The sequence below is a fragment of the Hypanus sabinus genome, chromosome 15, assembly GCF_030144855.1.
Source record: "Hypanus sabinus isolate sHypSab1 chromosome 15, sHypSab1.hap1, whole genome shotgun sequence".
In the NCBI taxonomy this organism is placed as follows: domain Eukaryota; kingdom Metazoa; phylum Chordata; class Chondrichthyes; order Myliobatiformes; family Dasyatidae; genus Hypanus; species Hypanus sabinus.
In genome coordinates, this window is record NC_082720.1 from 92,997,372 (window position 1) to 93,016,468 (window position 19,097).

The 19,097-nt window shown below is 45.8% G+C and overlaps 1 protein-coding gene across 1 annotated transcript in view; it reads right to left on the minus strand.

Moving 5' to 3' along the window:
- LOC132405711 (glutamate receptor 1-like) overlaps positions 1-19,097 on the minus strand; it is a 336,150-nt gene that overhangs the window by 261,495 nt on the left and 55,558 nt on the right. The window contains exons 6-10 of the mRNA XM_059990746.1: positions 18,332-18,493; positions 17,348-17,515; positions 16,048-16,152; positions 6,174-6,284; positions 4,549-4,755 (exon numbers count right to left, since the gene is read on the minus strand). Coding sequence (XP_059846729.1) covers positions 4,549-4,755; positions 6,174-6,284; positions 16,048-16,152; positions 17,348-17,515; positions 18,332-18,493 — 753 coding nt within the window. The remainder of the gene's footprint in view (positions 1-4,548; positions 4,756-6,173; positions 6,285-16,047; positions 16,153-17,347; positions 17,516-18,331; positions 18,494-19,097) is intronic.

Consider the following 19,097-nt stretch of genomic DNA (forward strand, 5'->3'; position numbering starts at 1 on the left):
TAGAGCCTCAACATCACACCCCTGCTCCTATACTCTATTCCTCTAGAAATGAATGCCAACATTGTATTTGCCTTCTTCACCACCAACTCAACCTGGAGATTAACCTTAAGGGTATCCTGCACGAGGACTCCCAAGTCCCGTTGCATCTCAGAACTTTGAATTCTCTGCCCATTTAAATAATAGTCTGCCTGTTTATTTCTTCTACCAACGTGCATGACCGTATACTTTCCGACATTGTAATTCATTTGCTACTTCTTTGCCCATTCCCCCAATCTATCCAAGTCTCTCTGCAGACTCTCTGTTTCCTCAGCACTACCGGCCCCTCCACTTATCTTTGTATCAGCAGCAAACTTAGCCACAAAGCCATCTATTCCATAATCCAAATTGTTGATATACAACGTAAAAAGAAGCGGCCCCAATACGGACCCCTGTGGAACGCTACTGGTAACCGGCAGCCAACCAGAATGGGATCCCTTTATTCCCACTCTCTGTTTCCTGCCAATCAGCCAATGCTCTATCCACATATGTAACTTTCCCATAATTCCATGGGTTCTTATCTTGTTCAGCAGCCTCATGTGCGACACCTTGTCAAAGGCCTTCTGAAAATCCAAATACACAACATCCACTGCATCTCCCTTGTCTAGCCTACTTGTAATTTCCTCAAAAAATTGCACTAGGTTTGTCAGGCAGGATTTTCCTTCAAGGAAACCATGCTGAGTTCTACCTATCTTGTCATATGCCTCCAGGTACTCCGTAACCTCATCCTTGACAATTGACTCCAACAACTTCCCAACCACCGATGTCAAGCTAACAGGTCTATAATTTCCTTTTCGCTTCCTTGCTCCCTTCTTAAATAGCAGAGTGACATTTGCAATCTTCCAGTCCTCCAGAACCATACCAGAACCTACTGACTTTTGAAAGATCATTGTTAATGCCTCCGCAATCTCCACTGCTACTTCCTTCAGAACACGAGGGTGCATTCCATCTGGTCCAGGAGATTTATCTACCCTTAGACTATTCAGCTTCATGAGTACTTTCTCTGTCGTAATTGTGACTGTGCATATTTCTCTTCCCTTACACCCTTCAATGCCTGGTATATTGCTGAAGTCTTCCTCAGTGAAGACTGATGCAAAATACTCCTTCAGTTCCTCCGCAATCTCCTTATCTCCCATTACAATTTCTCCAGCGTCATTTTCTATCGGTCCTATATCTACTCTCACCTGTCTTTTACTCTTTAAATACTTGAAAAAGCTTTTAGTATCCTCTTTGATATTATTTGCTAGCTTCCTTTCATAGTTCATCTTTTCCCACTTAATGACCTTCTTAGTTTCCTTTTATAAGCTTTTAAAAACTTCCCAATCCTCTGTCTTCCCACTAATTTTTGCTTCCTTTTATGCCCTCTGCTTTGCTTTTACTTTGGCTTTGACTTCTCTTGTCAGCCACGGTTGCATCCTTTTTCCATTCGAAAATTTCTTCTTCTTTGGAATATATCTGTCTTGCATCTTCCTCACTTCTCGCATAAACTCCAGTCACTGCTGCTCTGCCGTCCTTCCCACTAGTGTCCCTTTCCAGTCAACCTTGGCCAGTTCCTCTCTCATGTCACTGTAATTTCCTTTACTCCACTGAAATACCGACATATCAGATTTCGGCTTCTCTTTCTCAAATTTCACAGTGAACTCAATCATGTTATGATCACTGCCTCCTAAGGGTTCCTTCACTTCCATCTCTCTAATCACCTCTGGTTCATTGCACAATACCCAATCCAGTACAGCTGATCCCCTAGTGGGCTCAACAACAAGCTGTTCTAAAAAGCCATCTTGTAGACATTCTACAAATTCTCTCTCTTGAGATCCAGTACTGACCTGATTTTCCCAATCCACTTGCACGTTAAAATCCCCTACAATTGCCATAACGCTGCCCTTGTGGCAAGCCTTTTGAATTTCTTGTTGTACTTTGTAGTCCACATCACTGCAGCTGTTTGGAGGCCTGTAGACAACTGCCATCAGGGTCCTTTTACGCCTGCGATTTCTGAGCTCAACCCATAAAGATTCTTTACCTTCCGATCCTATGTCAACTTTTTCTAATGATTTAATATAATTTCTTACCATTAAAGCCACGCCACCCCCTCTACCTACCTGCCTATCTTCCGATACACTGTGTATCCTTGGACGTTCAGCTCCCAGAGACATGCATCCTTTAGCCACATCTCAGTGACGGCCACAATATCATACCTGCCAATCTGTAACTGTACAAGTTCATCCACCTTATTCCTTATGCTGTGTGTGTGTGTTTAAGTATAACACCTTAAGTCCAGTATTTGGTACTTTTTGCATTGATTGCACTGCAACTCATCCCAATGGCTGCAAATTTGCTCCATCACCTGCCTGTCCTTCCTGACATCCTTACTGCTCACTATCTTAGATCTATTTCTGTTTTCCCTCTCCTCTACTCTATCATTCCAGTTCCCATCCCCCTGCCAAATTTGTTTAAACCCTCCCTAACAGCTCTATTAAACTTTCCTGCCAGGATATTGGTCCTCCTAGGATTCAAGTGTAACCCGTCCTTTTTGTACAGGTCACACATGCCCCAAAAGAGGTCCCAATGATCCAGAAACTTGAATCCCTGTCCCCTGCTCCAATCCTTCAGCCACGCATTTATCCTCCACCTCATTCCATTCCTACTCTCACTGTCGCGTGGCACAGGCAGTAATCCCGAGATTACTACCTTTGCGGTCCTTCTTCTCAACTGCCTTCCTAACTCCCTGTATTCTCCTTTCAGGACCTCTTCCCTTTTCCTACCTATATCATTGGTACCTGTATGTACCACGACCTCTGGCTCCTCACCCTCCCACTTCAGGATATCTTGGACATGATCAGAAACATGTTAGACCCTGGCACCAGGGAGGCAAAGTACCATCCGGGTCTCCAGATTGCATCCTCAGAATTGCCTATCTAACCCCCCAACTGTCAAGTTCCCTATTACTTCTGCCTTCCTCTTCCTTTCCCTACCCTTCTGAGCTACAGGGCCGGACTCTTTTTGGTTGCCAAAAGAGGACACAGGTTTAAGCTGCTGGGGAGTAGGTACAGAGGAGATATCAGGGGTAAGTTTTTTATGCAGAGAGTGGCGAGTGCGTGAAATGGGTTGCCAGCAAAGGTAGTGGAGGTGGATACGATAGGGTCTTTTAAGAGACTTTTGGATAGGTTCATGGATCTTTGAAAAATAGAGGGCTGTGGGTAAGTCTAGTAATTTCTAAGGTAGGCACAGGTTTGGCACAACTTTGTGGGCCGAAGGACCTGTATTATGCTGTAGGTTTTCTATGTTTCTACGTCACACTTGTCTGGATTAAACTCTGCCCTAATTTCAACCAATCTCTGTCCTACTGACTCCTTTGACAATCTTCCTCACTAGCCACAACTCAATTTTCAGAAGTTTTCTGATGACTCTGCCATAGTTGGATGCATCAGCAAGGGAGATGAGGCGGTGTACAGGGCTTCTGTGGGAAACTTTGTCACATGGTGTGAGCAGAATCATCTGCAGCTTAATGTGAAAAGGACTAAGGAGCTGGTGGTGGACCTGAGGAGGCCTAAGGCACCGGTGACCCCTGTTTCCATCCAAGGGGTCAGTGTGGACATAGTGGAGGATTACAAATACCTGGGGATACGAATTGACAATAAACTGGACTGGTCAAAGAACACTGAGGCTGTCTACAAGAAGGGTCAGAGCCGTCTCTATTTTCTGAGGAGACTGAGGTCCTTTAACATCTGCTGGAAGATGCTGAGGATGTTCTACGAGCCTGTGGTGGCCAGTGCTATCATGTTTGCTGTTGTGTGCTGGGGCAGCAGGCCGAGGGTAGCAGACACCAACAGAATCAACAAACTCATTTGTAAGGCCAGTGATGTTGTGGGGGTGGAACTGGACTCTCTGACAGTGGTGTCTGAAAAGAGGATGCTGACAAAGTTGCATGCCATCTTGGACAATGACTCCCATCCACTCCATAATGTACTGGTTAGGCACAGGAGTACATTCAGCCAGAGACTCATTCCACCGAGATGCAACACTGAACGTCATAGGAAGTCATTCCTGCCTGTGGCCATCAAACTTTACAACTCCTCCCTCGGAATGTCAGACACCCTGAGCCAATAGGCTGGTCCTGGACTTATTTCCACTTGGCATGATTAACTTATTATTATTTAATTATTTATGGTTTATATCGCTATATTTCTACACTATTCTTTGCTGGTGCGACTGTAACGAAATCCAATTTCCCTCGGGATCAATAAAGTATGTCTGTCTGTCTGTATTCATGCATTCTCTGCAAACTTATAATCAGACACCTGACAATTTTCATCTGAGTAATTTCTATATATCCCAGCACTGATCCCTGAAGAACACTATGGTCTCTTCAGAACAGAGGATTCTTGGAGATATTCCATTGTCCCTGGGGAATAATGTTGGGATGGAGTGGGACACTGGCCTAAGCCCATTCAGAACCAACTCATTATTAGCCAGCTCAGGGAAGCAACACTGTCACCCACAAATAATACTCACCGAGTACACTAGCTCCCCAACCATCCCATTCCACACTTTGCTCTCGGGATCCCGAGCTCCATATTTCCCATCTGCCACGATGGCCAATTTGTACTTGAAGCCCACGTGCTTGGCGATCTCTGCTGCCAGCTCTACGCAGTAACCCTCATACTTATCATTTCCCTCCAGCTGCTCCTGGTTCTTCTTTAACATCACGTACGGGGGCTCCTGCAGAGACACAAAGCGAAGTCAATGGGATACACATCCATCCAATCACAGAGCTCAGTCAATGAGACAGAGCTCCACCCATCCAATCACACACTATCAATGGAACAGAGATCCATTCATCCAATCGCAGAGCTCGGTCAACAAGTCGGAGCTCCATTCTTCCAATCAGAGTGTTGACATGGCAGAGCTCAATTCATCCAATCACAGAGCATTAACAAGGCAGAACTCTATCCATCTAATCCTAGAGAGTTAGCAGGGTGGAGCTGCATCCATTGCTGAATTGTCTTGGGCAACCACCCCTCTGTGGGCAGTGAGTGGGTGGAGAATGTGTGAGGGAATGTTGTCTCATCTGGGAGATTGTAGGATCCCAGAAGGAGAGGAATTGATGAAGGGCCGGCTGTTTTCATGTGAAAGTACAGAAGAGGAGTGAATGACAGAAATGCTGAGAACAGGCCATAGTGCACAGAGCCAGGCCATTTGGCCCATCATTTCCCTGCTCACCATCATATGGTGGCCTCATTTGTTGAAGTTCATTAACCACTGCAATAACCTCTCCTGATTCTCTCCCTGTGCTGTTTATAAACTTTGGACAGATAGCAGGGGCCACTGTGGAAACAGGTTTTAATGGCAGTAGTGCCACTGAATAGTTCAGGTTACAAGGTCTTTAGATGGTGAGCTGAAAGGCCTGGATCTTTGTCTCTATGATTCTGAGGAAAGCAGGGAACAGAGGAAGATCTCACATTACAGTAGAGCTAGAGACCATCAAACAGTTGGAGGGAGAGAGGGAAGCAAACATGTGGGAAAAGTTCTGATAATGGTTGTGGAGTAGAGTAACGGAACATCTAGTGGGACAGTATCAGGCTGAGGGGAGGCTGCAGAATTCTCACCCAGTGCACCTGGGACAGCTGGACAGGGATGGTAGCCAGCAGAGCACACTGTGAACACTGATCATAATTCCGTCAGGTTAGTACAGTTACGGAGGAGGCTGAAGATCATAAGCCAGGCGGTTTTCCACACCTGAGATACAGTTGACCATACGTAGGCTGAAGATGGATACATGATACCCAACAGCGTCAGAATGGTGAGGGAGCAGGGATGGAGGGCATAGTCAAGGATTGGGCCCCACTGAGAAAGGGGATGGATCCCAATCTGAGACCTACCCACTGAATGAAAAGTGCAGCAGAGAAGGGAAGGGAAAAAAGTTCTGGGAACAAAGTGCAGTGTGTACTGAAGGTCGAGGGTGGAGAAAAATCCTGGCAGGAAATTTGGGAAAAGGTTTGACAATGAAAAGGCGGGTGTGCAGGGGCAGATGGGAGGGAAAACATTGAGCAGATACCACATCTGCCTTTACACAGGAGAGTGAACTAGTATTGGCAGGAGGCCTAGTGAGAGGAGACAGAGGAAGGGATGGTACATACTAGTATGGTGGTGACGATGTAGGTCTGGTTCTGGATGCCACTCGTGTCATTGCTGACGTGAAGATCACCCGTGGTTGCCACAAATTTGTCATCTTCATTCCAATAACCGATCTACATTGGCAGAGAGAATAGTAAATATGGAGAGATTGCGTCACAGCACCCCATCAACACTCTTCCTCCCTATCCCAACCTTATCTTTACCAAGAATGGGCAAAGAAGTGGCAGATGAAATACAGTGTCGGGAAATGTATAGTCATCCATTTTGGTCGAAGAAATGAAAGGGTTGTCTATTTTCTAAATGGAGAGAAAATACAAAAAGCTAAGGTGCAAAGGAACTTTGGAGTCCGTGTGCAGGATTCCCTAATGTTTAATTTGTAGGTTGATAATTTCGTGAGGAAAACAAACACATTGTTATCATTTATTTCAAGAGGACTAAAACATGAAAGCAATGATATAATGTTAAGATTTTATAAAGCACTGCTGAGGTTTGGAGATTTGGGGGTAGTTAAGGACCTCCTGTTTTATAAAGGATGTGCTGAACTGGAGAGGGTTCAAAAGAGGTTCATGAAAATGACTCCAGGATTGAATGGCTTGTCATATGAAGAGCGTTTAATGGCTCTGGGCCTGTATTCACTGGAACTCAGAAGAATGAGGAGTGACCTCATTGAAACCTATTGAATGCCAAAAGGCCTCAATAGAGTGGTTGTGGTCCGGATGTTTCATGTGGTGGGAGACCAGAGACCAGAGGACACAGTCTTAAAATAGAGGATGAGTTTTTAGAATGGAGGTTAGGAGGAATTTCTTGAGCCAGAGAGTGGTGAATCTGTGGAATTCATTGCCATAGGAAGCTATGGAGACTGTGTTTAGGCATATTTAAGGCAGAAGTTAAGATATTCTTGAGTGGTCAGGGCATGAAGGGATACGAGGAGAAAGCAGGAAATTGGAGCTGAGAGGTAAACTGGATCAGCCACAATGAAATGGCGGAATAGACTCAATACACAAAATAAGACATAGGAGGGGAACTAGGCCATTCAGCCCATCAAGTTTGCTCTGCCATTCCATCATGACTGATCCTGGATTCCACTCACCCATACACCTGCCTGCTTGCTAATTCCTTTAATGCCCTGACCAATCAGGAAATAATCAACTTCCGCCTTAAATATACCCGTGGACTTGACCCCCTCCACAGTCTGTGACAGAGCATTCCACAGGTTCACTACTCTCTGGCTAAAGAAATTCCTCCTTACCTTTGTTCTAAAAGGTTGTTCCTAAATTTTGAGGCTGTGCCTTCAAGTTATGGATACCCTCACCTTAGGAAATATCCTCTCCATATCCACCTTATCTAGTCAGTTCAAATTTCAGTAGGTTTCAATGAGATCCCCTGCATTCTTCTAAATTCCAGTGAGTTCAGGCCCAAAGCTGCCAAACACTCCTCATAGGTTAACCCTTCACTCCCAGAATTATCCTTGTGAACATCATCTGTACACTCTCTAATGACATTCTGAGATATGGGGCCCAAAACTATTGACAATATTACAAGTGTGGCCTGACCAGTGTCTTGTAAATCCTCTGCATTATCTCCTTGGTTTTAAATATTCTCCTTGAAATAAATGCCAACATTGCATTTGCCTTCTTTACCACAGACTCAGCCTGTGAATTAACCATCTGGGAGTCTTGTCTGAGGGCTCCTACGTTCCTCTGCACCTCTGACGTTTGAACCTTCTTCCCATTTAGATGGTAGTCTGCACTATTTAATGTGGAAAAATGTGAGGTTATCCACTTTGGTTGCAAGAACAGGAAAACAGATTATTATCTGAATGGTGACCAATTAGGAAAAGGGGAGGTGCAACGAGATCTGAGTGTCATTGTACACCAGTCATTGAAGGTGGGCATGCAAGTACAGCAGGCGGTGAAAAAGGCAAATGGTATGTTGGCATTCATAGCAAAAGGATTTGAGTACAGGAGCAGGGAGGTTCTACTGCAGTTGTACAAGGCCTTGGTGAGACCGCACCTAGAATATTGTGTGCAGTTTTGGTCCCCTAATCTGAGGAAAGACATTTTTGCCATAGAGGGATACAGAGAAGGTTCATCAGATTGATTCCTGGGATGGCAGGACTTTCATATGAAGAAAGACTGGATTGACTAGGCTTATACTCGCTGGAATTTAGAAGATTGAGGGGGGATTTTATTGAAACGTATAAAATTCTAAAGGGATTGGACAGGCTAGATGCAGGAAGATTGTTTCCGATGTTGAAGGAGTCCAGAACGAGGGGTCACAGTTTAAGGATAAAGGGGAAGCCTTTTAGGACTGAGGTGAGGAAAAACATCTTCACACAGAGAGTGGTGAATCTGTGGAATTCTCTGCCACAGGAAACAGTTGAGGCCGGTTCATTGGCTATATTTAAGAGGAAGTTAGATATGGCCCTTGTGGCTAAAGGGATCAGGGGGTATGGAGAGAAAGCAGCTACAGGGTTCTCAGTTGAATGATCAGCCATGATCATACTGAATGGAAGGGCCATATGGCCTACTCCTGCACCTATTTTCTATGTTTCTATTGTTCCCTTTACCAAAATGCATTATCGTACATTTCCCAACACTGTATTCCATCTGCCACTTTTTTGCCCGTTCTTCCAACTTGTCTAAGTCCTGCTGCAATCACATTGCTTTCTCGGCACTACCTACCCCTCCACCTAACTTTGATTCATCTACAAACTTTGTCACAAAGCCATCAATTCCATTATCTAGATTATTCACAAGGAATGTCAAAAGTAGTGCTCCCAATAGTGGTATTCCTCAGGGGTCAGTAGTTATTTACAGTCAACCAGAAAAGGCCCCTTTTATTCCCACTCACTGCCTCCTGCCTGTCAGCCATTCCTCTATCCATGCCAGTGTCTTTACCTGTAACGCATGGGATTTAATCTTGCTAGGCAGCCTCATGTATGGCACCTTATCAAATGCCTTCTGAAAATCCAAGTAAGTAACATCCACTGTCTCTCCTTTGTCCAGCCTGCTTGTTATTTACTTGAAGAACTCTAACAGATCTGTCAGGCAAGATTTCCCTTGATAGAAACCATGCTGACTTTGACTTATTATTAGGCTCCAAGTACCCTGAAACCTCATCCTTAAAAATAAACTCCAACAATTTTCCCAACCACTGAAATATGGCTAACTGCCCTGTAATTTCCTTCCTTTGGCCTTAAAGAGTGGAGTGACATTTGCAATCTTCCAGTCCTCTGGGACCATGTCATAATTAACTGATTCTTGAAAGATCATAACCAATGCATCTGTATTCTCTTCAGCAACCTTTCTCAGAACTCTGGGATGTAGTCCTTCTGGTCCAGTTAACTTGTCCACTTTAAGATCTTCGACTTTTTCCTTTGTAATAGCAACAGCACTCACTCCTGCTCTCTGACACTCAGAGACTCTGGCTTATTGCTAGTGTCTTCCACAATGAAGACAGATGCAAAGTACCCATTAAGTTCATCTGCCTTTTCTTCATCCCCTATTACTACCTCACCAGCATCATTTTCCAGTGGTCCAATATCAACTTTCACCTCCCTTTCACTCTTTATACAACTGAAAAAAATTTGGTATCCTGCTTTATATTATTGGCTAGTTTGCCCTCATATTTCATCTTTTCCCTTCTTATAGATTTTTTAGTTGCATTTGTTGTATTTCAAAAGCTTCCCAAGCATTCAACTTCCCACTCACTGTTACATAGAAACATAGAAAATAGGTGCAGGAGTAGGCCATTCAGCCCTACGAGCCTGCACCGCCATTCAATATGATCATGGCTGATCATCCAACTCGGAACCCTATCCCTGCTTTCTCTCCATACCCCCTGATCCCTTTAGCCACAAGGGCCATATCTAACTTCCTCTTAAATATAGCCAATGAACCGGCCTCAACTGTTTCCTGTGGCAGAGAATTCCACAGATTCACCACTCTCTGTGTGAAGACGTTTTTCCTCATCTCGGTCCTAAAAGGCTTCCCCTTTATCCTTCAACTGTGACCCCTTGTTCTGGACTTCCCCAACATTGGAAACAATCTTCCTGCATCTAGCCTGCCCAATCCCTTTAGAATTGTATATGTTTCAATAAGATTCCCCCTCAATCTTCTAAATTCCAGTGAGTATAAGCCTAGTCAATCTAGTCTTTCTTCATATGAAAGTTCTGCCATCCCAGGAATCAATCTGGTGAACCTTCTCTGTACTCCCTCTATGGCAAGAATGTCTTTCCTCAGATTAGGGGACCAAAACTGCACACAATATTCTAGGTGCGGTCTCACCAAGGCCTTGTACAACCGCGGTAGAACCTCCCTGCTCCTGTACTCAAATCCCTTTGCTATGAATGCCAAATATAGCAAATATAGTTACTACCTTATATGCACTTTCATTGGCTTTTATGCAGTCCTTAACTTCCCTTGTCAGCCATGGTTGCCTACCCCTGCCACCTGAGAACTTATTCTGTGGGACAAACCTATCCTCAACTTTGTGAACTATTCCCAGTAACTTCAGCCACCTTTGCTCTGCTGCCATCCCCGCCTGTATCTATCTGGACAAGCTCCTCTCTCATGCCTCTGTAATTTCTTTTATTCCATTGTGATACTGATACATGTGAATTATGCTTCTCCCTCTGAAACTGCAGTATGAATTCAATCATACTATGATCACTGCCTCCTAAGGGTTCCTTAACATTAAGCATCCTAAGAAGTTCTGGGTTATTACACAACACACAATCTAAGGTAGCCTTTTCCCAAGTAGGCTCAAGCACAAGCTACTCCAAAAAGCCATCTCATAGACATTCAGCAAATTCTCTCTCTTGCAATCCAACACCAACCTGATTTTCCCAATTCCCTTCTATATTGAAATCCACCATTACAATTGTACAATTGTCCCTCATTACCCTTATAACATGCCTTTTCCAGTTGCCTTTGCAACCTCAATGCCACATCTTAGCTATTATTAAGGCCTACATATGAATCCCAAAATGTTTTTTTTTACCCACCCACAAAGATACAACTTTCTCTGACCCTATGCCGCTCATTCTAAAGATGTAATTCCATCTCTTACCAACAGAGCCACACAACTGCCTATGCCTTCCTATCTGTCCTTTCATTACAAAGTATATCCTTTGATGTTAAGCTCCAAATTATAGCCTTTCTTTCAGCCACAACCCAGTGATATCCACAATGTCAAACTGACTAGTCTCTAATTGTGTCAGGAGTACGCCCATCTTATTCTGAATGCTATGTGCATTTAAATACAGTACCTTCAGTCCTACATTCTTCACCCTTTTGAATTTTGCCTCCGTGGTACAATTTAATACTTTGCTCTGTCTACATACTGGTTCCCATCCCTCTGCCATATTAGTTTAAACCACTCCCAATGGCTCTAGTAAACATAGAAGCTGAAATCTACAGCACATTGCAGGCTCTTTGGCCCACAATGTTGTGCTGACCACGTAACCTACTCTAGAAACTGCCTAGAATTCTCCTACTGCATAGCCCTCTATTTTTCTAAACTCCTTGTACCTACCTGAGTCTCTTAAAAGACCCTATTGTATCCGTCTCTACCACCTTTGCTGGCAGTGCATTCCACGCACCCACCACACTCTGTGTGAAAAACTTACCTCTGATATCCCCTCTGTACCTATTTCCAAACACCTAAAAACTATGCCCCATTTCAGACCTGGAAAAAAGCCTCTGGCTATCCACATGATCAATGGCTTTCATCATCTTAGACACCTCTATCAGGTCACCTCTCATTCTCCATTGCTCCAAGGAGAAAAGGTCACTCAACATATTCTCATAAGGCAAGTTCTTCAATCCAGGCAGATTCCTTGTAAATCTCCTCTGCACTCTCTCTATAGCATCCACATCCTTCCTATACTGAGGCGACCAGAACTGAGCACAGTACTCCAAGTGGGGTCTGACCACGGTCCTATATAGCTGCAACATTACCTCACGGCTCTTGAACTCAATCCCACGGTTGATAAAGGCCATCACAACGTACACCTTCTTAACAACACTGTCAACCTGCACACCAGCTTTGAGTGCTCAATGGACATAGACCCTATGACCTCACTGATCCTCCACACTGTCAAGAGCTTTACCATTAATATTTTATTCTGTCTTCAAATTTAACCTACCGAAATGAGCCACTTCACACTTATCTGGGTTGAACTCCATCTGCCACTTCTCAGCCCAGTTTTGCATCCTATCGATGTCCCACTGTAACCCCTGACAACCTTCCAGACGATCCACAACACCCCCAACCTTTGTACCATCAGCACCATTCTAAACCCCCATTCTAAATCTTCATCCAGGTCATTTATAAAAATCACAAAGAAGAAGGGCCCCAGAACAGATCCCTGCAGAACACCACTGGTCGCTGACCTCCATGCAGATTACGAACCATCTACAACCACTCTTTGCCTTCTGTGAGCAAGCCAATTCTGGATCCACAAAGCAATGTCCCCTTGGATCCCATGCCTCCTTACTTTCTGAAGGAGCCTCGCATGGGGAACCTTATCAAATGCCTTAACAAAATCCATATACACTACATCCACTGCTCTACCTTCATCAGTGTGTTTTGTTACATCCTCAAAGAATTCAATCAGGTTCGTAAGGCATGACTTGCCCTTGCCAAAGTCATGCTGACTATCCTTAATCAGATTATGTTTCTCCAAATGCTCATAAATCCTGCCCCTCAGGATCTTCTCTAACTTGTCAACCACTGAAATAAGAGTCACTGGTCAATAATTTCCTGGGTTTTCTCTACACCCTTTCTTGAACAGGGGAACAACATTTGCAACCCTCCATTCCTCTGATATTTCTCCCATTTCTATTGATGACACAAAGGTCATTGCCCAGAGACTCAGCAATCTCCTCCCTCACTTCCCACAGTAGTCTGGGGTATATCTTGTTCTGTCCTGTCGACTTATCAAACTTAACACCTTTCAAAAGCTCCAGCACATCCGTTTTCTTATAAACTCAAGCCTTTCAGTGAGTATTAAGTCATCCCCACAATTGACAAGGTCGTTTTTACTGGTATATACTAAAGCAAAGTATTCATTAAGTACCGCTGCTATCTCCTTTGACTCCATGCACACATTTCCACTGTCACACTGATTGTTTCCTGAACTCACACGGCTCATCCTCTTGCTCTTCACATACCTGTAGAATGCCTTGGGGTATTCCTTAACCTTGCTCACCAGGCTTTTTCATGGCCTCTTCTAGCTCTCCTAATATCGTTCTTGAGCTTTTTCGCAGCAACCTTGTAATTTTCTAGAGCCTTAACAGTACCTAGTGTCTCGAAACTTTTGTAAGCATTTCTTTTCTTAACTAGATTTTCTAAATCCTTTGTGTGCCGTGGTTCTTTAACCCTCCCATTTTTTCCTTCCTCAATGAATCATACCAATGCAGAATTCCATGCAAATGTTCCTTGAACATTTGTCACATTTCTGCTGTGCATTTCCCTGAGAACATCTGCTCCCAATTTGTGTTCCCAAGTTCCTGCCTAATAGCATCATATTTCCCCCTCCCCAATTAAATGTTTTCTCAAATCCTCTGCTCCCATCCCTCAATAGACATTAGACAGTTGGTGCAGGAGTAGGCCATTCGGCCCTTCTAGCCAGCACTGCCATTCACTGTGATCATGGCTGATCATACACAATCAGTACCCCGTTCCTGCCCTCTCCCCATATCACTTGATCGCGCTATCTATAAGAGCTCTATCTAACTCTCTTGAATGCATCCTGAGACTTGGCCTCCACTGCCTTCTGGGGCAGAGCATTCCACATATCCACCACTCTCTGGGTGAAAAAGTTTTTCTGCATATCTGTTCTAAATGGCCTATCCCTTATTCTTAAACTGTGGCCTCTAGTTCTGGACTCACCCATCAGCGGGAACATGCTTCCTGCCTCCAGTGTGTCTAATCCCTTAATAATCTTATATGTTTCAATCAGATCCCCTCTCATCCTTCTAAATTCCAGTGTATACAAGCCCAGTCGCTCCAATCTTTCAACATATGACAGACCCTCTGCAGATAAAGGAGACAGAGTACTCCTTCCAAAATGCTCTCCCACTAAGAGATCTGGTATTCATTTCCCAATACCAGATGAAGTACAGCCTCTCCTCCAGTTATCTATATACTGCATCAGGAAACTTCCCTGAACACACCTAACAAACTCCACCCCATCTAAGCCCAGTGCTCTTAGAAGATGTCAGTCAATATTAGGAAAGTTAAAATCACCCATCACAACAACCCTATGATTATTGCACCGTTCCAGAATCTGCCTCCCTATCTGCTCATCGATGTCTCTGTTACAATTGAGTGATCTATAAAAAACACCCTGTAGGGTAATTGTCCCCTTCCTGTTTCTAACTTCCACCCATAATGACTCAGTAGACAATCCCTCCATGACTTCCTCTCTTCTGCAGCCGCAACACTATCTCTGATTGGCAATGCCAGACCCTTACCTATTTTGCCTCCCTCCCTGTCCTTTTTGAAACATCTAAAGCCTGGCACACTCAGCAGCCATTCCTGCTCTTGAGACATCCAAGTGTCTGTAATGGCCACAGCGTCACAGTACTGATCCACACTCTAAGTTCATCTGCGTTGTTTATGATACACCTTGCATTAAAATAGACACATCTCAAACCATCAGGCTGAGTGCATCTTTGCTCTAACATCTGCCTAACCTTCCTCACAAACTCCCTACAAGCTGTCTCGACGTCCTCCAGCCTCCCCATCCTCTGCCTCTTCACTTCGGTTCCACCTACATCCCTCCAGAAATATAGTTTAAACCTTCCTCAATAGCATTAGCAAAACCTCACTCTCAGGGTATTAGTTCCCCTCCAGTTCAGGTACAACCTGTCCCACTTGTACAGGTCACCCCTTCCCCAGAAAAGTTCCAATGATCCAAGAATTTGAAATCCTGACCCTTGCACCATCTCATCAGTCACTCATTCATCTGCACTCTCTTCCTGTTCTGACCTTCACCAGCTCATGGCACTGGGAGTGATCCACCTTGGAGGTCCTGCTCTTCAGTCTCCTTCCTAACTCTTTAAACTTACTGCGCAGGACCTCTGCTCTTCTCTTGCCTATGTTATGTACCACAGCCTCTGGTTGCTCACCCTCCCCTTCAAGAATATTCTGCAACTGCTCAGATACACCCTAGGCAACACACTATCCTGGCGTCTCTTTTGCTGCCACATAATCTCCTATCTTTCTCCCTATCGCTCTGCCTGGCTTCACACTACCCTTCTGACGCTCAGAGATGACCACAGTGCTACTGGTCTGGCTGACCTAATTCAGCTCCTATGTCTCCCCACCCCACCGTTTCTCTATCCTCACTGGCTTCTCTCCCCCACCACATCCCCATCCTCACTATCTTCTCCACCCACACAGTCTCCCCAACCCACTGACCCTTGTCCTCCCTATACCATCCCCCGCACATCTCCCCATCCCCACCGACCCACTCTATCTCCATCACTGTTCCCTCCCACCCCACCATTTCCCCAATGAAGTTGAACAACGTGGACCCAGGTGTTCAGGTGCGGTTCAGGGTGTGGAGTGGAGGTACATGGGCGTTGGATATCTGGGGTGCGATTTAGTGTGTGATGTGTCTATGATGAGGAAGGTGGCAGAGTTTAGGGACCGGTGTGGGAACTATGGGGGGGTTGGATAAGAAGGGTGGGGTTCCAGCTGTATGGTGGTCTGTGGGGTAGGAGGTGTTGGGTGTGTGGGGTAGGGTTCAGTGTGTAGTTTGAAGGGTGAGGTACTGGTGTGGGGTGTCCATGATGTGGGAAGGAGTTGGAGGATGTGTACTTGACTTTGGCAGGGCGGATCGATCAACTTCACAGTGCTTACCTTCCTCATCCCATCAGTCTTCAGCTCTAGCACACTGACGGTGTAGTTCGTTCGATGGCCAAATTCATCAAACTGGATGTTTCCAGTCAGACCCTCACTACGAACCTGCAGGGACACAGAACACAGACTGGTCTCAGCTCAGAGGGACAAGTCAAAGCTGATGCCTCCCCCAAAGGCAAGGACCCCGGGAGTGTGTGATGGGACAGTGTGGAGAGAGCTTCACTATGCGTCTGACCCTGGAAGTGTTTGATGGGACAGTGCAGAGGAAGCTTCACACAGTGTTTGTCACCAGGAGTGTGTGATGGGATGGTGTGGAGGGATCTTCACTATGTGTCTGACCCTGGAAATGTTTGATGGGACGGTATACTGACAAAGGGAGCTTTTCTCTGTGTCTGACCTGGGAGTGTGTGATGGGACAGTGTAGAGGGAGCTTCACTCTGTGTTTAACCCTGGAAGTGTGTGTTGGGACAGTGTAGAGGGAGCTTCACTCTGTGTTTAACCCTGGGAGTGTTTGATGGGACAATGTAATAGATGCATCTTCACTCTGTAGTAGATGGTTGCCCCTTTCGCTGGAAGCCCGTGACTAGTGGTGTGCCACAGGGATCAGTGCTGGTTCCTGGGACTTAAGATCCTGAATTATCGGGAAAGGTTGAATAGGTTAGGACTTTGTTTCCTGGAATGTAGGTGAATGAGGGGGAGATTTGATAGAAGTATACGAAGTTATGAAGAGTATTGAAAGTAAATGCAAGCAGGTTTTTTCCACTGTGGTTGGGTGAGACTAGAACAAGAAGTCATGGGTTAAGGGTGAAAGGTGAAATGTTTAAGGGGAACCTGAGGGGGAATTTCTTCACTCAGAAGATGGTGAGAGTGTGGAATGAGCTGCCAGTGGAACTGGTGGATGCAAACTTGATTTCAAAGTTTAACAGAAGCTACATGGATGGAAGGGGTATGGAGGGCTATGTTCCATTTTTCAGTTGAGGTGGAGAGTTCTTTTGACATCCATGATCAAAGATGTTGACCAGCTTCCTCAACTTGACCGATACCAGATTGTGCTAGAGAGTTGAGTGATCCTTCTCCTTGAGGGTCTGGACTCATCAGCGAGAGCAAGACGGAAGCCCACTCCACCTAGGGCTCAAGTCAAAGGACTGCCCCAGACGTTCAGCCTGGGACAGGTCCAAAGGCTCACCCTCACCCACCACTGCCCATGATCTCGGGACCTGGGGACCTCCAGACTGTGTTTTTGGAGCAGTTAGTTTTGGGGCTAAGGAATGGGACGGTGTACATTCTTTCACTGACCTACCTGCTGCAAAGCTCGCTGGATGTCGATCCCTTGGCCCCAGGGAACAGCCGGGTTCGCCAGGCAATCTCCGGCGTTTCCTCTGCGCGCGATGTCAATCCGAGTCTTACGAAGATACTTGAAGGCTTCGGACAAGACAAGGACTCCGTCCAAGGTCATGGCTGATGTGTACTGTCAAGGTGGGGAAGGTGCAGATGTGAGAGAGCTGCTCCACACAGTTGGCAAATGGCATGGACATCAGGAATTCTGGGAAGCAGGGACACGAGAACAAAACCATGGTGCTGAGGGTGAAGACCATCTGAGGTCTTTCAGAGAGGAGTCGGAATGAGGGGCATCATCTCAACCCTCTTCTACTGCTGTGAATGGGAAGAGTGGCCTAGTCATTGGGTACATTTAAAACAGAGGTTGGTAAGTTCTTGATTAATCAGCGCATCAAAGGTTACAGGGAGAAGGCAGGTGACGGGGTGAGTGGAATAATAAATCAGCCCTGATGGAATGGTAGAGCAGACTGAATGGCCTAATTCTGATCCTATGTTTATGAACTTACAGAGTAGGAGGGGGAATACTGAGACTTTACATGGCATTGGTCAGACCGTACTTGGAGTATTGTGAGTAGTCTTGGGCCCTTATCTAAGAAGGTATGCGCTGGAATTGGAGAGGGTTCAGAGGAGGCTCACGAAACTGATTCTGGAGATGAAAGAGCTAACATATGAGGAGTGTTTGCTGGCTCTGGACCTGTACTAGCTACTGTTCATTGAAACCTATCAAATATTGAAAGGTCTGAATGGGCCAAATGTACTTTGGTCTTATGGGAACAGGGAGAGTAGGAGTGGGAACTGGGAATGTTAGATTGAGGAACAGGAAATGTGGAAGGTGGGAATTGAAGGTGGGAAGAGATCACACCCTCTTGCTGTGCGGGAAGTGGGGGAGTGGGGGCAGGCCTGGGGCTGAATGGTCTGCTGCTGGGTGGTGATTTGGGTGTCTCACCTTGAGACGTTCCCGGTCCACACCCTGATACTCCTTGTTGTCAAGCCTCCTCCAACGCTGCAGGAACTTGTCGACCATCTCGCTGTGTGGCCACACCATGTGGAAGCCAGTGACGTTGGCCCCTGCGTACCGGAACATTGCCAGGTCCATGTCCAGGAACCCCTGCAATACCCAGTGTCACCCATCATCACCCAGTTTCAACCAGTCATCCAGAATCACCCACACACCCAGTGTCACACATCTCAGTGTTGACGTGTCTGCCAGCGTCACCTTCACACCCATCATCACCAACACAGCTAGTGTCACTTAGCATATCCAATTGTCAGCCAGTCTCTCTCTCCCACACAGTGTCACATACACATATACCTAGTGCCATTCACACTTACACACCCAGTGTCTCTTTCACACACTCACAGGGTCACACACTGTCATTCACAGATACATCCAGTACCTCGCTCACACACCTCACGTGGGAGAGGTGGAGGGGTCCCTTGAGGAGTGGGTGGGAGAGGAGGAGAGATCCCATGAGGAGTGGGTGGGAGAGGAGGAGAGATCCCTTTTTGCGGGTGGAAGAGGAGGAGAGGTCCCTTGAGGGGTGGGTGGGAGAGGAGGAGAGATCCCTTGAGGAGTGGGTGGGAGAGGTGGAGGGGTCCCTTGAGGAGTGGGTGGGAGAGGAGGAGAGGTCCCTTGAGGAGTGGGTGGGAGAGGTGGAGGGGTCCCTTGAGGAGTGGGTGGGAGAGGAGGAGAGGTCCCTTGAGGAGTGGGT